The sequence below is a fragment of the Lasioglossum baleicum genome, chromosome 14, assembly GCF_051020765.1.
Source record: "Lasioglossum baleicum chromosome 14, iyLasBale1, whole genome shotgun sequence".
In the NCBI taxonomy this organism is placed as follows: domain Eukaryota; kingdom Metazoa; phylum Arthropoda; class Insecta; order Hymenoptera; family Halictidae; genus Lasioglossum; species Lasioglossum baleicum.
Genome location: NC_134942.1, coordinates 10,956,980 through 10,981,065, shown reverse-complemented (window position 1 = coordinate 10,981,065; position 24,086 = coordinate 10,956,980). Strand labels below are relative to the sequence as shown.

Here is a 24,086-nt window from a genome sequence, read left to right as displayed (position 1 = left end):
AGTCAAGCGGAAGCCCCAAGCGGTAAAAATGTTGGGGCCCTTCAAACTCAAGTTAGACATAGGAGTTGCAAGAAAACTCATAAACTTATTAACAAAAAAGAAATGAAATGAAATATATCCTTGATCCGCTTACCGTTAAACCCGCCACTGCGATCGCCGCACGTTTCGAGGATTAACCCTTGTGTAGCCAACTTTACTGCATTTTTTTCAACAACTTGTTAATGTTACTCTGAAAATATTACCAAATTTCTCCGAACGTCCATTCTTTAAAATGAGAATTTGTGCAAATAAGTTAAATACAAATGATCATACATTCTGTTTGGCTACATCAGGGTTAACGACGGAATGGGAGGCGCGGAAAACGCGATTCCGCTAACTGGTCCCTGTCGTTTCCGGAAAAGAAATCCTACGTTCCACAAAATAATTCTCATCATGATTTGTTTCCGACGATTCGCTTAGCGCCAAACAAGCGTCTATTCGAGACAGCCTCTTCCTCAAATGTATCGTCGATGCCTCTTAAACTCTAACTCGAATGGATCGCGATCCACGACTTTCAGGTGTTCTGGTATCGATCAGTCGAACGCCGAAAGTTCGATCGCAGTACGAAACGAAGCGTAATTCGAGATACTGATTCTTCGGCGAAAACCGAGTCGACTTCGTGGAACAATAATTTTGTCGCAATGCGCTTCGTTCGCGAGAAATTTGACTCTAGAAATTACGTCTGACAAGATGGCGAACGAACAAGAGGACACTGTACTGACACGGTGTGAACCTAATTCTTCACAGTGAATTACGCCACATTTTTAGACAATCGCAATTAAAAAAGAAGTAATCCTACTAAAATAAGAAAAGAAAGAAAGGTGACGGACTACGGATCTTTACGCGTAATGGCCTCGAAAAATTGGTTAAAAGTTCAATCGATGATTTCTTTATTTATTTTCGATCCAGAAAAGGTACTGGTTGAATTGAGAATCGCATAAGCATCCGTAGTCCAGTGATAGTAGATTGCACGCTATCGTTAGAATCTTAATGGAAATAGTTCGGAGACGCGGAAAACAAAGAACGGTCGTCTTCCAAAAATACAATGTACAAATTTGCGGTGGTTGGTGCGAGTTATACCTAAACAATAGCTTCTCCGGAACTCGAACATGCTTCCGGATGTTGCGCGAACCGTCAGAAGAAACCACACGGACTTCTGGACGAAATTCAACGGTCATAAATACTTGGACGATTAATATAATAGCATAAACTCTCTCCGCGCTTTATCTATCTCGTCCTCGTTATTTGATTTGAAGCGGTCGAACGTGTCCCTTGGTTTTTTGATTATTTCCTTTTTTTTATCATTTATCTATCCCGCCTGTCGAGCGTCGCGTGCGAAATCACTTTCGCCAGAAGAATTGGCGTTTCATGGGTGCGGTCTCTGTTCATGCGTTCCCGCAGTACAAAGAAACCGCCGCCAAAGAAACCATCTAAAGAAGGCACTCCCGGTCAATGGACTCTTCAATTCCCCGCGACAGAACCGGGAAGACTCTAATCTTAGGTTAATTAAAAACTGGTCGTTGAACATCGATCCGAAATGCTCGACCCGCCTCTCGTATATCTCCTCGCAAGGAAGACTTCTCACAGGAATGTAAAAGGGATTGCACGAGCTCCCTGGAAACAGGCTCCCAACCTCTCATTGACTTAGAACCTAAATTTTCCTTGTTCCTCGAGGGACCGTCTAATGAAAATTGCACCGACAAGGTTCGACGATCACCGAACTCGACGGTCGATCAGGAACACTGCTGGGGGGACTACTTGGTCGCCAGTCTTCAAGTTACGGGACTCCTGACGAGCCCCGAAGTCATCGTTTTACACGATCATTTCTTTACTGCACGCGGGAACAGCGTTTAGGAGTTCTGCATCTGCAGCAAAGACTGCAGGCGTTGCAGCTCCTTCAGCAGCTCGCGATTCGTGTCCTCCAACGCGTTCAAACGATCCCTGTACGAAGAGTTCTCGTTCGTCAGCATCGTTACTCGTCGCTCTAGACCGTCCATGTATTCTTTTTTCTTCCGACGAGACTCTTGTGCGGATATCTGAAATCGAAAACAAAAGGACGTCGTTAAGGGGGTAAAAGAAGGTGCATCTGCACCCTAGCAATACTGGAAAAACGAGTCTACCCTCTTAAGCTGGTGATTAGATAGCGGATAAAATAAAAATCGTTGGTGGACATACCTTATTCTTGATTTTCCTCCGCACCTTCTTCAGCGACTTCTCCTCCTGCTTGGTCAGGGGCAATTTAGTGGGCACAGGGTATCCCTCGGCGATTAGGGTCCTCTTCTCTTCCTCGGTCAGCGTGAGAACTCCCGTCGAGCCTTTCTGTAAAATCGATCCCGCGTTACGTTAGAAGAAAGAAGGGAAAGATTGGCTTTCGTACGATTATGTATACGCATAGTTGTGTTGTTTTGCTCACCGGCTGAGAGGAAATTAGGGGTGTATGGATCGGCTGTCTGGTGGGGTGCGTAGCATTCGTCACGTACAGCCTGGGCGTCAGCAAGCCCCTGAGATTCTGTGCGTGCGTGGAGCTCTGGGAATCTCGGCGTTCCGGCGAGCAGGAAGCGGAAGCAGTGCCCTCGCTGTCGGAGCTTGCACTGCTGGGCGGCGTGGGCGGCAAACCCTGCCTCGACGAGCGAGAATTCACCTCTTTAACGTCGCATGCCTCGGTGCTGTAGTCCTCCACCTCCATGCTCTGGCAAAATCAACGATAGACGAGATTCAGTTTTATGGTTTTTGTCCGGGAAAATTCGAAGACGTTCATTCTTCATGGTCCAACGTAAAAGCTCTATCTATTTCAGTGATTCTCATAAACATCCGTGATCCAGATATTCCACGAAAATTTGTTTGTACTGTTCGAAGTTCGTGCGAGCGTACCGAAGATAGATCAAAAGTTTGGTCGTGTTTAAACAGCGAATCTAAACAGTCCCTATTCCAGCTTTTTTACAGCGCTGCTTGTTGACTGTAAAGAGTTTCACGTGGTTGTAACTTGTATATTTCAGCTAGCTACTAGAGCGCTAAGAATAGTCTTTCGTAGAATCTCGGGATGCTGAGATTTCAGTGTTGCCTGAGCACTTCTTAACCCTTACCACTTACTAAATATGTTTTCATCTAATCGATCACTAACCGGTTAAGGATGTTCTGGAGGTACAATGGGAGACAAAAGTACAAGAAATTCGAAATCCATCAGTACATGGCAATGAAAGCCATTCATGAGTATATTTTGCATTAAACTTTTGCGAATACTGTATCCTCTGTAGCTATACTCAGTGGTGTACGCTTGTCGCGTTTCCATGCTAGTGAGAGACGACACGATATATTCGACGTTTTGTAGCAGTTTATAACTTTTTTACTCTGTAACTGTTTAGTGAATTCTAATAAATTTTGAACATAATTAATTACATAATTTTTACTACATACACAAAAAAAAACTGGAGTTTCTAGTTGCGTTTTTTCAAGGTTTAAATAGGGTTTGAAGTGGAATTTTATGAATTCTCCATAAGAAGACGTGTTAAAATGTACAAACTTTAAGTTGCTATAATTCTTAAACGGTGCAGTGAATCGAGCCTAAACTTTGGTAATTGCATTAATTTAGTAAGAATTATACCTTGTGAAATTTTCAAAAATTTTGTTGCGTTTTTATATACCTCCAGAACATCCTTAAGTATTGTATGAGGTGTTATATCAATTTCGTATCCACCAAATTTAAGAAATCATAGAGAATGGAAATATATATTCCAGGTCGGAAGAAATGTTTCATTTTCGAGTTAGAATAGCTTCGAGTGCAAAGGGTTAACCGTGATAATTTTCTGACGGCTGTATCTTTACCGTGGAAGGTTTTTCATTCTGACAATTGAACAATTCTTATTGCGAGCAGGATGATTCGATGAAAGACTTGACGATTACCTGATAATATTCTTCGTCGTCCTCTTCGCTGTCACTGGTCTGCGACATGTGGTTCTTGGAGAAATGAAGACTCGGGGGGAACACCATGGTTATCGTGCTCTTGTCGTCGACTATCGTCGTCTGACAGGATTCCGAGGGACTACTGGGCGCGCTGAGCGGTTCCCCTTTGATCTCAACGCATTCCATATCTTCAGGTACTAAGTTGCTGGTTCTCTTTAGGATTATGGTTGAGGTAGACGACACTGGCAGCGTCGACGAAGACGAAGACGACGACGACGACGACAACTCGTCGCGTCCTGTGCTGGTGTTCATCGTGATTACCGGGAAACACTCCTCCTCCATGTCTGTGATAAAATAATTCTCTGGTCATTACATATATCTATAGAAAAATGAAGTCGATAATAATTGCACGGGTTTGTCTCCTGCGAATGAGTCAAGGGAATGTCTTTTTATTCGAACGTCCTTTAGAGCTCTCGTCAAGGAAATTACGAGACAACGGTAATCAGATCCAATCATTATGTGCGTCTGATACGCCGCGATTCAGACGGCACGGTGTCGTCTTCGGTGCTTAATGGATCAACGACGTCTGGCAGCAATAAATTAGCCAGCGTTCGTAGTAAAAATACGGTCCGTTGGTGCATTATCTTTCTCTTGGATTCTGTACTACCGTGCGCCGCGTGATTGAAGGTTCTGACGCGGCAGTTCTTTTCGAGGATGAGAATAAAATTTCTTGCTCGTTAATGCTTTTTTTTTAGTCAAGATCGCCGAACGATGTAAAAAAACGTAATTACACGAGGAGGATAGAATGACATTGACAATCTAGCTCGTACCGTCCATTCTACCGCGAATGTCCAGCGATTTGTGGTGATCCAGATTGCTGGGATCTATGGAGGAACTGGTATTCGAGAGGGATGCGGCGACCGTGTCGGCGGACGATCCGGAATTCGGCGTGTGGGGGTTTGCACCTGGGGTCGCTGGACTTGGAGGAGGGCTCGAAGCCAACAGGCTGTAACTGTGCTCCGATTTGATCAGTCTTGGACCACCGAGAGCCGCGTCCGTCATCAAACGGTCCCTCAGCACTACTCCCAGCGAGGATTTGTCTCGGACGCTGAGCACGTTGCCCCATTCCTCCTCCTTGCTTCCCAGCAAAACGTCCTGGCCGAGGACCTGCAAAAGAAAAGATAACACGTTCACCGTACGGTCCACGAATTCTACTCGGAATATTGATCAGTCGCCCCTGGACGTTCACGGGCGACGGCGCGACGTTTTTTATACGGCGAGCTACGAGAACGGAAATTAAAGAAGAATTTTCACCGTTCTACCGAACTCGAATAAAATGATATTTTATTCGCTGTCCAGTAACATGATTAGACTGCTTGGATGTTTATGCATACAGTGAACGAAACTCGCTTAAACGCACTTGAAAACTTTCATGCTTATTTAGAAGTAAAGGACAGATGACATTGTCAAAATGGGTTATTTAGTTTGCTAAACCTTTACTTTCTACATCTATGCTTCGAAATTTTACGTATTTACATGCCAGAATATGTCGCAGAGCGAAACTTGTTAAAAGAGCGTCTACAAGTGCGAAATTCGTTTAAACGCAGTGCTTTTTTCCCCAGATGTTGAGAGAAATTATAAAGGAAAGTGGGTGATTTGAAGAGTGATCATTAGACTGCGGATCTTTATGCAAAATAATAAATGTTTGCATTGATTGCAAGATACAGGTGCCAAATAAAAATTTCATTCTCCTTTTAATTATCTTATTAAGGTGAAACTCATACACTGGTGGTCTTAAATCTTCTTACTTTCTTCACCGTTTTAAATTGTACGCACCCATTTTTGTCATAAATGCATAAAATCCGCGGTCTAGTGATCATAAAGGTATTGTTGTCCCGTGTTCCTGATTAAGTCATATGTTTGATTTTATCTATGAAAAGGCAATATGTAATATCTTCTTTTAAAAAAGAGGGGAATTGAATCGAAAGATTGCCAAAGAAATTAAACGTTCCGAGTCCGTAGTACGAAATTTTTTGATACGTGGTGAAGATTACGGCAAAAAACGTGCTGCAAAAGGAAATACAGAAATCGCAAAACGAGAAAAAAATAATATAATAAGTGAAGCCACAAAGAAAATTAGTTGCACATTAAATTGTTGCGCAGTTACAATTACTAATAACGTCCAGACGTGTGCAACAAATTTAGCACAATACACCGAATGTAGTTTTCCGAAAACCGATGAGAAAGCCAATGTTAAAACAACATCATAAGGCTTCCCGGTTTAGAATTCGCAAAAAATCACATGCACGGAATCGACGAATTACGTAAAGTAATTTTTTCCGATGAAAAGAAGTTTAATTTAGACGGTCCAGACGGATGCTCATCGTATTGGCATGATCTGCGTCAAAAGAATGATTCTAGATTAAGCCGAAATTTTCATGGCGGTAGTGTTATGATTTGGGAAGCTTCTTCATCATTTGGGAAACTGAAACTTTGTTTCGTTTCCCGCAAGATGAATTCGGAAAAATACATAGACATGCTCGATGGGGTATTAATACCATTTTTGGAAGACGTAGTTGGAGAAAACAAATTTATATTTCAGCAGGATAACGCAGCGGTTCACGTGTCAAGATATTCCCGTGAATCCTTCGAAGCACGAAACATTTGTATAATGGAATGGCCAGCATGTAGCCCTGACATGAACCCAATAGAGAATTTATAGGCTACACTGTTAAGAAAAGTTTTTGCCAATGGTCGTCAGTTCTCCAATATAGACAGTTCAAAAGAAGAAATTAAACGCCGCTGGGAAGAAATTCCTAATACCGCTATTACCAATCTTGTAAATTCAATGACCAATCGAATTTTCGCTTTAATTTAAAGCAATGCCCCATACAAAATATTAAATAAATTTGTAATGTTCATGTATTCTTAATTGTAAATTGCTTTCTTTACGTGTTCGTTTAAACGAATTTCGCACGTAAAATATGGTTTTGTTTGTAAAAATTCTTACTTAATGTTTTGGTAAGTATATATGTACAAATATTATAGTATATAAATATATTTATAATCCTCAGTTATTGTTAAACGTTTCTTATTAAAATTTTGAACCTTTAGCCTCAAAATCCTTATTTTTGTATGTGCGTTTAAACGAATTTCGCACGTAAAATATGGTTTTGTTTGTAAAAATTCTTACTTAATGTTTTGGTAAGTATATATGTACAAATATTATAGTATATAAATATATATATAATCCTCAGTTATTGTTAAACGTTTCTTATTAAAATTTTGAACCTTTAGCCTCAAAATCCTTATTTTTGTATGTGCGTTTAAACGAATTTCGCTCACTGTATTCCAATGTTTGGAGACGAATTTTAAGACTGTGGAATAGAAGACTGTGGTAGCCTTTGTATTATATAGATCTGAAATAAATAAAAATCGTACTAAACTCTGCCGAATTTTATATTCTAGCATTTTCTGAATATTCAAACAGCACCTGTAGCGGACATTCATTTTGAACGAAATAGGTTCTGGTTCTGACAAATTTCAGTTGCGTAACCCTCGTTCAGAAGTACAATGCCAGAGTGGTACCAGCTCGGCCAATGTCGAAGAATCCTAATGAGGATGATTCGAGGCTTGAATTCGAAATACACTGTACCATGCTGTATACAGTGGTTGCGAGTTATGCCACCAAGTTCCACGCTCGCCGCGCCGTTCGAGGAACGACGAACTGATGGACGACTGATTACCGTGTGCTCGTTGATACCGGACAACTATTGTGCAAACAACTTCGCTGTGCGTCCGACAGTTTGCGAGTGACTCAAGGTCTTCGAGTAATGTGAATCACCCTGTATATATATACGGGCGAGATCGAGCATTCTTTCGTTTGGTCTAAACCTTAGACCAAATATACTTCTAGACCCGGCATAGGTGTAGGATATGCATTATGCATAGTACTCAGTGTTCCAAGATGACGGAGTATCTGGTGTCCACAAGTCACGTCACAAGATAATTCAAAATGGTGGGTTGCGTATACAAGTATATTTATGCATTATTTCGTAAACATTTGGAAAAATGGTGCAAGCTTGTTGCATATTATGCAGATTTCATATTATCAACATTTACATTAAAGATAAAGGAGATGTTTTCGCGATCGTACTTTTTTGAAAATGGTAATTAATTTTTCGCGGCGCACAGTTTCGTTCAATTTCTACATTAAATATAGCTGAGTGAGGCATGAAACGTTATGATTCGGGTTTGAAATCCTCCAATAAAATAGCACCGGCATTTTACAGATTCAAATCCGAATCGGAAACGTTATTTGTTTCAAACCCGAATCATAACGTTTCATGCCTCACTCAGCTATATTTAATGTAGAAATTGATCGAAACTGTGCGCCGCGAAAAATTAATTACCATTTACATTAAAATTTAACTTTTTCTTTACTGTACAGTAAAAATGAACGAGTGATAAAATAAAATATATATTACAGGTATATTCTAGGTATACTTTAGCTTCGTGGCACCGCGACTTCTCAACAGACTGTATAGCACTTTGTCCACATCCACCATCTGGTAGATGAAGTAATCTTGGAACACGGCGTGTCATCTGAAGTCGGGTCTATAAGTTCTAACCGCACTGTGAGCTGCAAAAATGGCGCTGCTTGTATCCAGGGTGCCGTGGCGAGCAGGTAAGGAAAAGGCAGTGTCCAACGAGCAGCACTTGGACTCGGTCGAGGAGACGGAAAAAGTGGAAGAAGCCTTTCAGCTTGACCTTGGCTCGTAGTTCCGCATTGCGCGCGAGCGAAGGTTCTCAAGGGCCTCAAGACGAAGAAGAAGGAAGAGAAGAAGAAGAAGAAGAAGAAGGGGGCTCGTCGGGCCCCCAAGTGGAATAAGGGCGAGATGGGGCCCGTTCGAAGCTGGCCAGTGACTTTCCCGCACTGCTCGGCCTTCAACTTGACCGCTCGACGAGCTGCTCGCCCTTCTCCTTCTGCCTCGTCCGAGGCAGCGCGCCGTGACCGCTCGACGAGCTCGCTCGTTCGTTCTCGTACAATTTTAGAAGCGGGGTCCTTGACACCTTCGCCCGAGACAACTGGCAGCCGCCATTGACAGCCTCGAACGTTGCTCCCCCAACGTCGTCCATTGATTTGCCAAGCCAGTAGCCTCCTTGGCAACTGGTCGGCTACCGAGCTAGCTCACAAACCTTTCTAATCATCGAACGGAGGATCATTTCTACCCGGGATCTCGGTCGACCAGATCTCCCAAGGGCGAGCATCCTCTTCGGATCACCGGGACACCTGTCCATCATTGCTCAGCGTTGCGAAATGTTTTTACATCGTTTATACCCCATGTTCAACGCTTTGCAGTCGGAGCTATTTCAACTCGAAAATTAAACATTTCTTCCTAGATAGAATAGTTTCATTCTATATGATTTTTTTTTCAATTTATGGATACGAAATTGGTTCAATACCTCATGCAATACTTAAATTGCTTAGTAATTGATTAGATACCAACGTATGTGTACTAATGTGAATTTTAATAGCGACTCTGAGTCACCACTTCAAAACGGTATGCAGATTACATAAAAGTTCGCCACTTCTTTCGAACTTCTCGCGCAAGCATAAGAGATTGCCAAAGGTCGCGGAAGATCGATTAAATGCCACCCGCATCGATAAAGGCAGAAGGTTGTCCATGAAGCTTTCAGAAACAATTTATTATAGAACTAGTCGTACCGAGGAGACCACGATCGTGACTAAAGCTTCGGAATAATTTGTGAATAAATTTTTCCAGGAAAAACGTGAATCGCACCCGGGAGTCTCGGAACTGTTCTCGGTAGAAGAGAATCCCGTATTTGTAGTTCTAAAAGCGACTTCTGTCGCCGTGCTTCTTCGTCACGGTCCGTTTCGCGGAGCCACAGAGACTTGGTAATTTTTTAGAAACAGGCAATTATTTTTCCCTAGATAATTAGCTGCCAACAAACTGGGACCTGTTTCAGACTCGGCGGCCATAACAATGAAATACAGTGGCTCTAAAAAGTATTCACGAATTTGTAGTTTCATAAAAAGTTGTTTTTAAATGCCGGCACCTACTGTGGACGGTCCAAGTTCAATACTGTCAAGATAGATTCACAGAGACGCTGAGAAATGCAGTACCTATCTAACGGTGATCTACTGGGAGCGTGCAGGCAGGCATTGTAGACAATCAATTATCGGTTGGGAAATGAATGAAAAAGTTCACGTAGAACCGGTCGATTCGAAACAGTCCAGAAAACAACCGGATCCGAGGGATCTGTCGCTCCTCAGCAATGCGGAACTCGTGGCCAAGGTCGCGACACCAGAGTCTTCCTCTTCTCTTTCGCCTATCTCTTCCACCGGCCGCTTCCTCTTTCTCTTCGGTGTGTTTCCACTTTCCACACGCCTCTGATTTTCCGTTACGCTCCGGTCCCAGCATCGCCACTTATCTCGAGCCTTCCACCTTCAACTTCCGCCGGAAATGGCCGACAGCGGATCGTCTTCTTCCATAGCATCCCGGAGATAAGGCTATACTAACGTTTCCCTCAGAATTTCTCACTTCCGCGTTGCTCGTTGATTGTTATGCCTCGAGGAACTATTTCCTTAGCCTTTATTCGCGGAAAAGTAAACAATTTATTACTAGAGAACTAAACGATCCCGCGCCAAACAATTACTCCAACGTGTTCGGACAACATCCAATGTTATTTAATTTTACATCGCCAACTTGCATTTATTTGAGGGGTGGGAGGGTATTTGCGGGATTCAATTCTAGAAAGTAATCGACAATTTCACCATCGATATTAATTTGCTGCGAAGCCATACAGGAAGTGCAAGAGCCGACGGTCTCCCTGCTCAGCAATTTTCTCCGACAGTTATTTCGCTGGCTCAGCTCGTCCATGTCAATGCCTTAGCAAAACCATAGATCTCTACGGTTGGTAACTGGCAATTTCCGTTTCGGTGTTGCTGCAAACAGTGTTTCTCGGCAGAACTCATTCTTTCGCAACAGAACAGAATGGTCGCGCATTGAAACTGGCAACGAAACCTCTGTGGAAATTGATTTCTCCTCAGACAAAGCATCCGACGAAAACTGCTTAGTCAAACCAACGGCACAATGTGCACGAACGCTTCTTTCATAAATTATGGTCGCCAACAGAAAAAAAATACATTATGCTCATTCTGCATTTGCATCTTGACTACTGTCAATAACCTGAGTTTTCTAAAAATAACGAACAACCGGAGACCTCAACTTCTATTTTTTCATTCTCATACAACATAAAGTGGGCCTAACTAAAGGTTTGATTGATCGTGCAATCCTACTAGCAAATCCTGAATTCAGATCGGATAATTTATTGCTGATAAAAGATGTATTGAAGCGGAACGGGTACCCCGGTTAATTTAATATCAAACATCATTAAGGAACGTATTGTTGACATATATCACCCTCTTGTCGTTGAGAAACGAAAAGAGGAAAGATTCAAGAAAACGGGACCAATTAATTGGAAAAACACCGTAGTTCTTCCTCACGTCGAAAACATTTCCAACGACATTAAAAGGATTTTCAGAAAAGTTGGAATACACACGATTTTCAAAATACCATGCTATCTGAAAAATTGATTTCCACCAATCAAAGACAAGTTACCACTTTTAAAGAGTTCTAATATAGTATTATATTCAATACCGTGTAAGGGATGTAACCAAGTTTACATTGGACAAACGTCGAGACACTTATCAGAAACATAAATGTAACATCTTGCTACCTTCAACACAACACACTGCTTTGACGAAACATTCAATAGAATTTGACCACCGATTCGATTTCGAAAATGCAAAATTAATTGATAAAGAAGCTAATTTAAATCAAAGGATATTATTGGAAACTATTCATACGATTAAACATCGTAGCGTAAATCTTAGGTATGAAACACCTAAGATACATAAATATTACGCAACATTACTGAATCATAAAGGAGGTATTTTTCGCCATCGTACTTTTTTGAAAATGGTAATTAACTTTCCGCGGCGCACAGTTTCGATCAATACAGATTCAAATCCGAATCGGAAACGTTATTTGTTTCAAACCCGAATCATAACGTTTCATGCCTCACTCAGCTATATTTATTTAATGTAGAAATTGATCGAAACTGTGCGCCGCGAAAAATTAATTACCATTACTGAATCAGTAATGTTTTATGATGAATTTTCCAAACAGTTATAATATCCTGGTGGCTTCACCACATTCACCACGTTCGTAAACAGAAATGTTCGCAATTGGTCAAAATAAATTTGAATGTTAATTTAATATTACCATGACAACTTGGTAAGCAGTTAAAAGTGTTGGTTATGACTTTTCACAATATATATCGACAAATAACGATTGGCTCAGTCGATCGATGATCTGATTCGTCCGTTTCATGAATTTCACGTTTGTCTCAGTAGCTTGAGTTGAAAGCTTTTTCAAAGTATTTAAAATAATTTCATTAAGCAAGTGAGTAACAGAGTACATAATTAAATATTCAATGTTTAATTTACTGATGGTAATAGTCGATACAATATTATTTTGTTTAATAACTCACAAACGCAATTATTAATTTTCTTGAAAATGATCTAAACATAGATGGAAACGTTGAAATTTGAATCTGATAAATTGCAAAATTGCTTTGAAGTAAAAACGAGAGCATTAATACATCTCGTATCAACCAGAGACTTATTAAACCTCATACATTTACTGCGGATTTTTATGCAAAATAAAAATTGCCTGCATCAATTCAATGTTTTAAATTTTTCAACAATTTTTAAAGTCATCTACACGATTTTGATATAAATGCATAAAGATTCGCAGTCCATTTACCGTGCATAAAATGTTTCAATTGAAGTTGTTAAGCGAGCGAACGCCGCGCCGCTTTTACCAAAGTTAGACGAGGCAAGGCCATAATCGCCAAGGCATGTGGACACTCGATAGTCGCCGGTATTCGTCGGATAGTCAAAAACTCCGAAACCGGTTCTCTATACATAGCGGATAGACTGGAAGTCAACGACAGGGCTAGACCGGAGTCGAAACACCAGTTTTAATTGAAAAGGAAGGACTACGCTTCTCGTAGACAACGCAGTATAGGGCTTGTGATAGATAGAAACGCTGACGTTGCATTGATTCGCACATGGTGGAGAGCAAGATATTAAATTATTTGCAGCTAGAGGCTATGCAAACACGCCACACGGTGGAATATATTTCCTGACCCAGCTTTCAGCGTCGCATATCGCCGACAAATTAGTTGCGTGGTCGACAGAGACTACTGCGTCTAACTTACAATTTTATTTAGAATTTGTAGAAAGCCGAGTTCTGTAAATAATTCTATCTTGAATAATAAATATCCTCGATAGACTCCAGGTGAATGGTACACATGTTTTCTTCCTGCAGAAATTAGTAAAACCCGTTCTAAGGTCAGAAGAGTTGCCCGCCATTAATTCGCCAGACAAGAGTGGCCGAGAAAAGTACCAAAGATTAATTTAGAAGGAAAGTATACTTAATGACACCCGCCGTACTTCCAGCGTATCGTTGATCCCGGCGGAAGCTGCTTAACGTGGATGATTGAAGTAGGTGTTTATACTCTTCGAACAAGAACACACTTCACAGTAAAGGAGTTTCTCCTTGAATGTTCTTATGCTACGAGCGGCTTTGAAAAAGACTCGTAGGTTTCCTCAATTAACTTATCCCGACGATTATTTGTCGATATTTTACATACATCGCGATCACCATCTCATTTATCGTTATTCATTTCTGTTCAATGATTTTCGGGCATTGAGATTCTCTAAGTTAATAGTTCCCAGGTGTTACTTTATTTCAGGGTCTTCGGGGAATCGTTTGGAACTACCTCCGAGAGTTATAGGTACATACGTTCGAGTTCAGTTCAACTATCAAATAATTAATCAATATACTCCCTGCATCTCGTAAATTAATCACTCCGTGACGCCAGAGGCAACGCGTCAAAGAAACAGACACAAACAGATTCGATCAAAGATAGGATAGGTAATATGCCGTCGAGAATTCCAAGGAAAACTGTTTTCTTGGAAAATGATTAGTGTCATAAATAAAAGTACCTTGGAGACTTCCAAATTAACCCTTAGCACTCGGATGGCGCCCCAAAGTCACCACTAAAAATTACTACACCATTATTCAAAATATTGTTTAGATTATTAAATATATTGCTATCTAATCAATTACTAAACATTTCAGTATTGTACGAGGTATGATATCAATCTCATATTCACGAGAAAAGAAACAAATTATTATATCTATTATTACTATTATAGCCAGGAAGAACGCCGCATGTCACATAATTTCACTATCGAGATATTGCCGTTTAAAGTTTTGATCAGTAATGCTTTGACATAGGATATCGGTTAAATCGCATTATTTTTTTGTGCCTTTCGAATTTGTTTCCATGACTTTTCTTCTGGTAAATACATAAATTCTACACTATAGAGCTCAATTAATGCATAAACTCAAATTTTTTGACATTGTGACATGCGGCGTTTTCCTTTGCAACCACAGATATACAGAGTGGGATTATTCTAGGTCGGAAGAAATGTTTAATTTTCGCGTTAAAATAGCTCCGAGTGCAAAGGGTTAAAATTCGAGCGAACTGACCTGTGGCAAATCGGCCGATAAACAGAAATCGCACCGGTGCGGTGCAACGACTGCGCAACCGTGTACGCAAAGAAACAAAGTCACGGCCAATAAACAGCTACGGAAAGATCCATCGATGGAACACGCCGCGTCGCGGCCTTCGTGCGAAATTAATAATTCATCGAGCTTTTTTTCTCGTTTTTCGATGTGCTTTGAACGCGTTCGACGGAACACTGACCCCGTTACATCGTATCGGGAGGCCATGGGACAGGATCGCGCGGTCTCATGCCGTTAAATGTATCGATTAGGCGTGTTCGGTTTGTTCGTTGCCGATCATGTTCTCCGGTTCGTCGCCAGGCCATGCCCGACGAGAAATGCACCTTCTTAGGCGACTCACGATCGAATATATGCGGTGTTACATAAATTCTTCGACTCCTTGGCATTCGCATTCCGACCAAACCGGAATCGACTATTCGCTGACGGACAATAAAGGTAGACTCACAAAAGTGGTTCAAAATGGTCAGGTAAAAAAAATGTGAAGATTACTCGGCAAGTTTTTCCAAGGGTCAAACTAGTCTTATGCAACCGGAAATTCCTGATTTTTTTCTGGAGATTCGAGGCGATAAGGGGAGCGAGGAGTAGTTGACCTACACCTACAGGATTCTAACCGGCAGAAGACACTTTTACCAGCGTGTACCAGGCTCGACGAAGTCACGAAAAAAGGTGAATGTCCTCGACTCCCATCGAAAGAGACTCCCGTCACTTCTGCTCCCCTCTCTCCACGATCAAACGGACTGCGACGACGACGATGAAGACGACGACAGGTCCTCGCCAGCCGCGACTCGTTTCAAAACCTGATCCCTTCCCAACAGGTACCACTGGCTCGTTGCCGGTCGTCCCAGGAAAGTCGAGAAACTCTGGAAACCTTGAAACCGTGGAAAATATCCACTTCGCAGCCTGTCATTGCTACCGGAACTAACGTGCGAGCGTAGACGCCTCAGCACAGTCGAATGAAGCGCAATTTTTTCGGGCAGTAATCATGGAAAAAATTTTCAAAAGCTTTTATATGTTCGAAATTGTCAAGTCCTTCGTTTTCCTCGCGTTTTTGGGAGCGTCTTCATATTGGGTTGGAGGGAAAGTTCTGTCGCATTTTAAAGGAAACATTTGAATCAATTTGAATAATTCCCATTATTCGTAACAACTTGTGTTTTTCATTTACAAGCAGAATTACCTGTTCAACTTTTTCTCCAACCTAATAGAATAAGTTTCAGGGTGGATTGATCTGAAAAAAAATTGTTCACGGATTTGTAATGCATCGATGAGCCTGAGAACGCGTCGACTACCTGTTGAATCGGTTTATGTCTGCTGAACTTGTGCCGGGAAAGGTGTTGTTGGGAGGAAATCGACGCGTGAACATTTCCCAAAGGTACGTGAGAACTCGACTGAATTCCAGGAACGATCAACCTGTTCGCCCCATGACTCGAGCATTTTTTCGGTGGGAAGCACATACCTGCCCTACGGGAGCCCTTGGCTTAGACCATTCTATGGGAATAGGGTGCTCAGAATTTATAACCATTCCCCCTCATTCTGCTTTACCGTGATTTAATACTAATTGTAAGTAACGGAATACAATATCTGTATCGCAAAGGAATATTGTGTAACGTTTTACAATTTCGAACAGGATATTTAACGACGAAAGAATAGTGGTTCGTTTAACGCTTCGAAAGGCTTCATTCCGTCTTATCTACGAAACGACGCCGACTGAAACAACACACCCACGTGGTGTCAGATAATTTTTCAGTTCGCAAATTATCGACGAACGTGTTCGAGCATAAATAATTTCGTCCGTTACCTACGGTTCCACAGTAACGCCTGCATTTTCTCGGTCTAACGCTTGAACTGTGCGAGCCTGTATTCCTCGGTGAATATTATTGCTTAATCTTTTAACGATGCAGATAGTCGATTTGCTGGAAGCGTCGACTCTGCAAACGTCACGACGCGACGACGGTGGGGAAAAAACACGCGCGCTGCCAGTTCATAGAATTCTAAGCGAGTGTTATTTTTGTATGTACGTCCGACCGCGTAATTGCTAAAATTATTATCTAGCCGCGAGACAACGATTAGAAAAACCAGATACGCGAGATACCGGATCGATAAAGTTCGTGGAAGCGGAAGTTTCACGGACCACGGTTGTATTAATCTATTCATCGTGGAACAGATTTACAAAACCGTGTCGCGTTTCCGTTCCCGTCCCACATTATCCCAACCTGCGAACAAAGTTGTCGTGCACGGACCTGGGAAAATAGAAATGGCCGGCAGCTGATTTGTGCGTTTGTAATCGGCCAAACCTTGACACGTTATTCATATTATTCAGTTTCATGCCTGATATCAATTTATGGTTCTGCATCTTCGATCGTTCGACGTACGCGTGCGAATTTATGAACAACCGTGTAACGCACGAAAGCGTTAATAAATAATTCCGGAAAATAACCATGATCGAGAAATACGAATGACTTGCGCTGGTCGAATAAGGGTTAATGGAAAGGAAAACGGAAAACATGGGCAGCTCGATGGAGACCATGGATAGATAAGTCGTTATCAGTCAGCGTGCACACATACACGAGTACGTAATTTCAGGTTGGACCGTCCACGGTCTCCGCTTTATCGCGTGCCTGCGTTTTATCATGTACCTGCGCCGTTCATTGCTCACGAACAGTTTTACACGACCGATAAATATGAATGTCCCTTCTCGAAGGAGAAAATAAATGGGCCATTGAACACACGCGCCATTTCGCGCGCGATTCGAAGCCCAGCAAGCAAAATGGCCGAGTCTTTGGTGGGGCGACGTGTTATACCTTTCCGCAGATATTTAAGCAGATTAAGATGTACACTGTGCAAAGTAAATTCCTTATTTTATTGTCCAGGGAGGAGTTTTATCGTTGGACGATATAGAAAATTGGCTAAATGTAAGAGATAGTTACGCTCGAAATTTCTGTGCACGTGCAGAATTATTTAGTAAGTTTTATCGCGTTATCGATACCTGATAATTTATCGCCTGTATCGGCGATTACGGAATAACTATCTTAATATTGTGAGGCAATATGTACGACGAAAGTTAGAAATATCTACCACCAACTGTCACCGTAGTCACTCGTTGATTAGGCGGACGATATAATTTATGACTTTCTTTTGTTCACTGCATTTTATAACACCGCAAATTTTGCTATTACAGTTTCATAAATAAAACTTGTAGTCAATTGTCGCTGTACAACCCGAATACATGTTCATTCATTGATAAGAAAGGTCATCATTTACATGTTATATAAATTAAAACGCAGTGCGTACTCGTAACAACACACCATCTGTCTGTTGGTGTTACACATCCATTGAAGATTAATTCGTTATAAATAAATTACAAGCGGCAATTAAGCGTGTCTTCCTTTGATTGTTTCGGCTTGAAGAACGAAGTCAATGAAATGTATTTTATTCATTGAAACAGCTGTCTCATTAATACTTGTTAAAAATAATTTACTTTCGAGTCTTTGTGACCAAAAATGTGAACAAAATATTAATGAGCAGAACTGTACGTTGCACTCGCATGATTCACAACCTTCAGATCGTAAACAACATCGCACTAAATATGTACTAGTAATTAGCCGTACGATGTATATGTATATGAACGACCTAAACATTACGCTGTCTCGGAAATCGAAGGAAATTGGTCGACTGTGACGACTCCAGTTACTATTATTTCGTAAACAGTAGCGGAAAGCACGGTCGAGTTTCAGCGAGGTGTGCGAAATCGAGTGAAATCGCAATGGTTTCACGGACTGTACGATTCTTCTATCAACGAACGACTTCCGTGACGAATATTGTAATTAACATGCTGTTAATTTTGATCGTCGACACCTGTTGACAGGTGTGCACGGGTATTCGTTCACACCTCGCCAGAACAATGATCCTCTGTGCATTATCGGTCACATGCTTTCAACTTTGTATCATCGTTCAAACATGTTCGATTTGTTTTTCGATTGTTCACAGTCATCAATAGACTGCGGATTTTATGCACATTTATGACAAAAATTTAAAAGAGTGGAGGTATTAAAAAGATTTAAGGCCACCGGTGTATTAGTTCCACCTGAATAAGATAATTAAAAGAAGAACGAAATTGTTACGTATTTGGCTCCTGTGTCTTGCAATCAATCCAAACATTTTTTATTTTGCACGAAGATCCGCAGTCCAGTCATGAAATTTTCTATTTATGGTTCGCATCCTCGAAATTTCTCGACGACAATCGAATCAAACGAGTTCGTCATTAGCTTTTATCAGCCATTCTGCGTGCACTATCGAAGGAAGCAGATAAAGCAATCACCGGTTCTCTAGAGAGCCCGTAGATCAATTTCCATTGACCATGCGGCGAGGGCCAATCACGGTTACGCCTCGTAAAAATTACCAGCAGAATTACCAATTATTGCCTGGTTTCACGGAGTGGTCTAATCAACGGTTCACCGGTTGTTACAAGCTGCAACGTGGAAGCGTGAAAACGGTCCCGAGACGTTCGCAGAGTGAAACGAATAGTGCACTAAACCGAGTGATAAACTCCACTTTCTCGGTTTTCACTCGCGCGAAATTACCATGATGAATCGGTGATGATAGTTTGCTCGAGAATCGAAGAACCGTGAGATTCCGGCGGTTCGTTTACATTAATGATTACGCCAAACAGTTTCATTAATGATTGCAAGGGCGATATTTTAACTCGCGGATCGCCGGATTCAGCACGGTAAACGTCGCGCGAGTGAAAACCGAGAAAGTGGAGCTTATCGCGCAACGATTTTCATTAATGATTGCATCAAACATTGTTTCCACGAGCGAAGGAGAAACGTCTTTCTGGTTTTATTGCGGGCATCAAAAGATTTCGGGGTAAATATTGGCACACCGGCTGCGATAAAGTGCAAACAGAACAGAGGACTCGTAGCGAAGCGCAATCATGCTTGGGTTTCGAGGCAACCTAGAACCGGTCGCAATTCGATCGAACATTCCGAAATACATACATACATATATGATTTATGAAATCGTTCGATCGTATAGAATATTTACGAAATATACACGATTATCGTATCGCTCTGGCGGTTCGAGTGTTTCATTCGGAAAGTTCCACGTAAAACTTGCCAAGCTTATTGATACGATAGTTGGTCACGATCGCTTCGACAAGGACAATGGTGATAACGATGTATGTCTACGCTAATGACTAGTCCGTGAATCTTGGTGCGGACTAAACATTGTTTTAAGTATAGGGTAACTGCATCAGTGAATAAACGGGCACCAGTAAATGAACGCTTTTGTATATTTCAACAAATTTCAAGCCGCACGGCATACTAGCGATAATGACTCTTGGGCCAATGGAATATATGACTCTTTTTCGTAGCTGTATTCCTATTGGTTTATATTGGTCAATTGACCATTAGTTTCTAAGATGACCTATTTTCACCAAGTGCGTTGAGTGTGTGCAACAGAGCTAAGACTAGTAAGGTATGTATACACGACCTTTTCTTTTACACATGAGTTTTTATACTTTTCTTTTACACATGAGATGATTACTAACAATATAGATGTACGAGTAATCTACAAATGGCTATCGCGACCGACAGTGTTGCAAGTGTTTCTACCGTGCGCAATAGGATAATGGGCTTGCAACACCGCCTTGTTTCTTTGCGAGTTAATTAACTTTTCGTACACATGTGTACAAAGTCCGCAATTTACATTTCATTGTAATACAAAATTTTGCAGAATGTAAAACGTAGGATCAAAGCGAGCTGGTCGAAACAGTTATGTTGTCTGCATACGTTCGACTTTCGCGCACAGTGAAAAGTCAGTCCCCGCATCTACCATAGATCCCCAGCGATTCTAGATCCTGGCAGCCAGCATTATGGGCCACGGTACACTGAACTCCTTGCGAGCAACCTTCATGCTTCCCAATTTGTTGCCACGAGCTGTACTGAAGCGTGACAGCGGCTACGGAAGCGAGACTGGCGTGAAAAAGAACGCGGGATAACGACGACAACAACAATGTGGCTTGAATGAACCCGGTAGCACTGACCGACACGTGGGACCTCTCCCATTCATCGGTAACCCTGTTCATTTCTCGCTCTCGAGGAATTCGTGGGACACCGTGCTTAATTCTCCCGTAAACAGCTCCCAATAAGCTTGAAGAACTTCGCAAAAAATGCTAGTCGAGATTAGAAAAGAAACCGAACTGTGTTCCAAACCATTCCCAACTGCTCTACTATTATTATTATTATTGTTATACTTATACGGACCGAGGTCCTTTTATACAAATGTTTACAGTTGTTTACAGTATAGAACTGATAAGAATAAAAAGAAACATAACAAAAAAAAGAAGTCTTAACCTAAAATTTACATAAGAAGGGACAAGCGCGAAACTAAACAAATACAGGTACGATATTAACAAATAATCTTGCGTAATCTTCTTTTGAATGCCTGTAACGTGCCATTAAAAATATCAATATTATTATAAAGTACGTTTGAGCTTGCAATAATGCGATTTAAAGGATTTATTACTCCATATGTGGATTTGGATTTCATTGTTCGAAATCCTGCTCTCGTTCTCAAAACACGTTCAGGTACGTACACTGAGAAAAAAATCCTGTCGAAACAAAGAAAAATATATGTTGATTCAATAAGATGTACTATTGAATAGTGCCAATATCATATGAACTTATTTTAATATTTAATGCTATTGAATTTCAATAGCAAAACTCATTTCCGCCAATCATATAAGCGAATAGCTTGACATCAATGTTTTCAAAAAAATAAGATATGGCCTCAAACCAATTCCAGTATAAATCAATACATTTCTCAAATTTTTTTAACAACATATCTGATCGAAGGAAAAAGAGAAATATTACGAATAATAATGTACGGTATTGAATCGAATAATATTTTCAATCATTTCATGATAGACAATTCAAATACATCACGATTCCCTTCTTTTCATACTATTGGAAAGAATACATTGATATTCATCGAAGTAAAAAAATGACAATAACACGCGTGTTATTGAAGTAACTACTTTTTTTTCTCAGTGTAGAAATTGATTTGCCTCAGGAGTGCGGGACAATCTATATTATTAATCAAATTAAAAATAAAGCACTGGTCGCGCGCGCGCACGCGCGGATACTATTATTCGATTTTGCAATGATCCGACACGAAGCGCGTGTGTATTTTTCTTGTGAGGCAATTTCCCGAATCGCATAGGCGCAGTGAACGAACGAATCGAGTAGACTCGGCGGTCGCCGTTGTTACGTAAGCGTCGTCAATACACTGTAACTTCTTATCAGTTTCTGCAACGCGGTTTTATCAGTTCGATACCGTCGCTATTAATGGGACAGATAATTTGTAGCGTTTTTCGAACGGCACAACGAAAGAAGGATGGTTTCGCAGTCTCGGTTCTTCCTGGTCTACGTTTCCGGTCGTGAACCCGGCACATACGGGCACTTCCGGCTTCTGCACCGAAAACCAGCCAACCACGACGTTCCTCCTAGAACACGCTGTAGCCGTCGGTGCACGACAGCGGCGAACGGTGTTATCGCCTAGCCTAATTAGATTAGATACTTAATCGACAATTACTAAATTTATATGACACCGCGGCTCTCGAGCGAGATGCGAATAAATGAATCGTAAAGGAACCGCTTCGGATTTCATTTCGGGGAAACGGAAACGCGTTTGCGATTTAATTACTAGGGCTGTAACTTTTCCGAAGCTTCGATTTCATAAACCTCGAAGTTCCGAAGCTTCGAAGTCTTCCAAAAGTGCTCGAAATTTCAAAATCTTCGAAACGTATGAAGTTGTAACTTATGAGTACCATACCATGTCACGATTTTTGATAAATAAAAATATTAACTTTCAGTCACCGGTGACTGACACTGAACTTTCCGTTTTGATTTTTCGTAATTAAATTAAATTTAAAAGAGTGCATTCAAAAATAATACTTTGCAAACAAAATTTTAATGAGTTTTATTAAATTCGGTGAAATCGGATATCGCGGACTAAATGAAAAGAAAGGCAAGACAGGCTTGGCGCTTGACAAAACTCACGTATTCAGCAGGACTGTAACTTTCCTTCGAAGGTCGAAGATTTCGAAGCTTCGGAACTTCGAAGTTTATGAAATCGAAGCTTCGAAATCTTCGACCTTCGAAGGAAAGTTACAGCCCTATTAATTACACGCTTGTACACAATGATCAAAAATTGATCCTTGAAATCCGTCATCAATGTTCTAACTTTTTGATGAATTATAAATTGTTTAAGTGCTGCTGTTGAAACTTCGCGAAGAGCAGAATTGCATCAGATATGTAATTGGAAGTGAATATGTACTTCATTTCCTGCTCGCGATACCGCATCCTCCTTTACCATGTCGTTCAGATAAGAGTAAAAGTAGCAAAGAGAGGTGATAATAAATTTTCGATGTTATGAAAGACGGTTTCCGTTTTCATTTTGATTACTATATTCCTCGTAGATTGTAATAAATAGATCGCTTTACTGCGTAGTGCAGCAAGTTCACTCGAGGTCGCTAAGGCCATGTGATTTTGTTGCTCTACTAGCTTAATCTCCGCAGTCTAAGTCCTTGGCGACTCGTACCCCAGTTTTACTGCAATTTGGTACGTGCGATACGTCCCACATCGTTTTAAATCGCCGGAGACGTCGCTTGCACAACCCTGCTAAAAATAGCAAGTTCAGAAACCATCGATATCAACCATCTTTTTTCTAGTTCGGCGCCCACTGTTATTTTTTACGAGAGAGATTTCGCACGGTGGTCGACGTAGAATTAGAACCGGCGTAACCATTCGTTCCGAGCCGAATCGTAACTAGAAAAAGTGATTAACGTATCAGATCGAATAACAACTCGCCGAGCTTATTTCACATCGGATTCGGAGATGACTATACATTATTTCCAGCACGATACTCTAGTTCTCGGTAGCTGCGTTTATTCCCGAGTACTTGGAAGATCTCGGTGGACCTTTATGTAGTGCAGATTAATTACCACCAAAAATGGTGCCGACTGAAATGGAGAACAGAATTTGCTCCTTCCGAGTTCATTAAAATACCTCGGAGATAACAATCGTTGGATTGTTCTTACCTTGATTATTTCACCCCCTGTTAAAAGATCTTCGCGTTTAGAATAAAAAGATTGTTCGCAAAGGTCTGTCCATTAAGATTGCCAACTTGTATAGGAACGTTCCCGAAGCGAAACGAAATCGCACACGAAATGGTTCTGCGATCATAAGCAATCGGGTAGAACAGAATGCGGACAGAACGGAGTCTCAGCAATTCCTCGGGGCTAACGTCCGCCATTACGGCGACTAGACCCATTCTCAGGGCCCACGTGTTCGCAGAACAACGATCCCCAGCAGGCCTTTTCCAGCGACAACCACCGTTAAGTTTAACGACTCTGCTCGCTGGAAAGTAACTACATATACTCGCCTGTGCACGTCTGAGAGG

The 24,086-nt window shown here is 41.3% G+C and overlaps 1 protein-coding gene across 2 annotated transcripts in view; it reads right to left on the bottom strand.

Annotated features, from left to right (window-relative positions):
- Positions 1-51: 51 nt before the first annotated feature.
- Creba (Cyclic-AMP response element binding protein A) overlaps positions 52-24,086 on the bottom strand; it is a 29,931-nt gene continuing 5,896 nt past the window's right edge. The window contains exons 3-7 of one of the 2 annotated variants that reach the window (XM_076437823.1): positions 4,905-5,106; positions 3,940-4,283; positions 2,453-2,728; positions 2,215-2,358; positions 52-2,075 (exon numbers count right to left, since the gene is read on the bottom strand). In XM_076437823.1, coding sequence (XP_076293938.1) covers positions 1,890-2,075; positions 2,215-2,358; positions 2,453-2,728; positions 3,940-4,283; positions 4,905-5,106 — 1,152 coding nt within the window. In that variant the 3' untranslated portion in view covers positions 52-1,889. Of the gene's footprint in view, positions 2,076-2,214; positions 2,359-2,452; positions 2,729-3,939; positions 4,284-4,769; positions 5,107-24,086 lie in introns of both variants that reach the window. The other variant, XM_076437822.1, reaches the window with a different exon arrangement.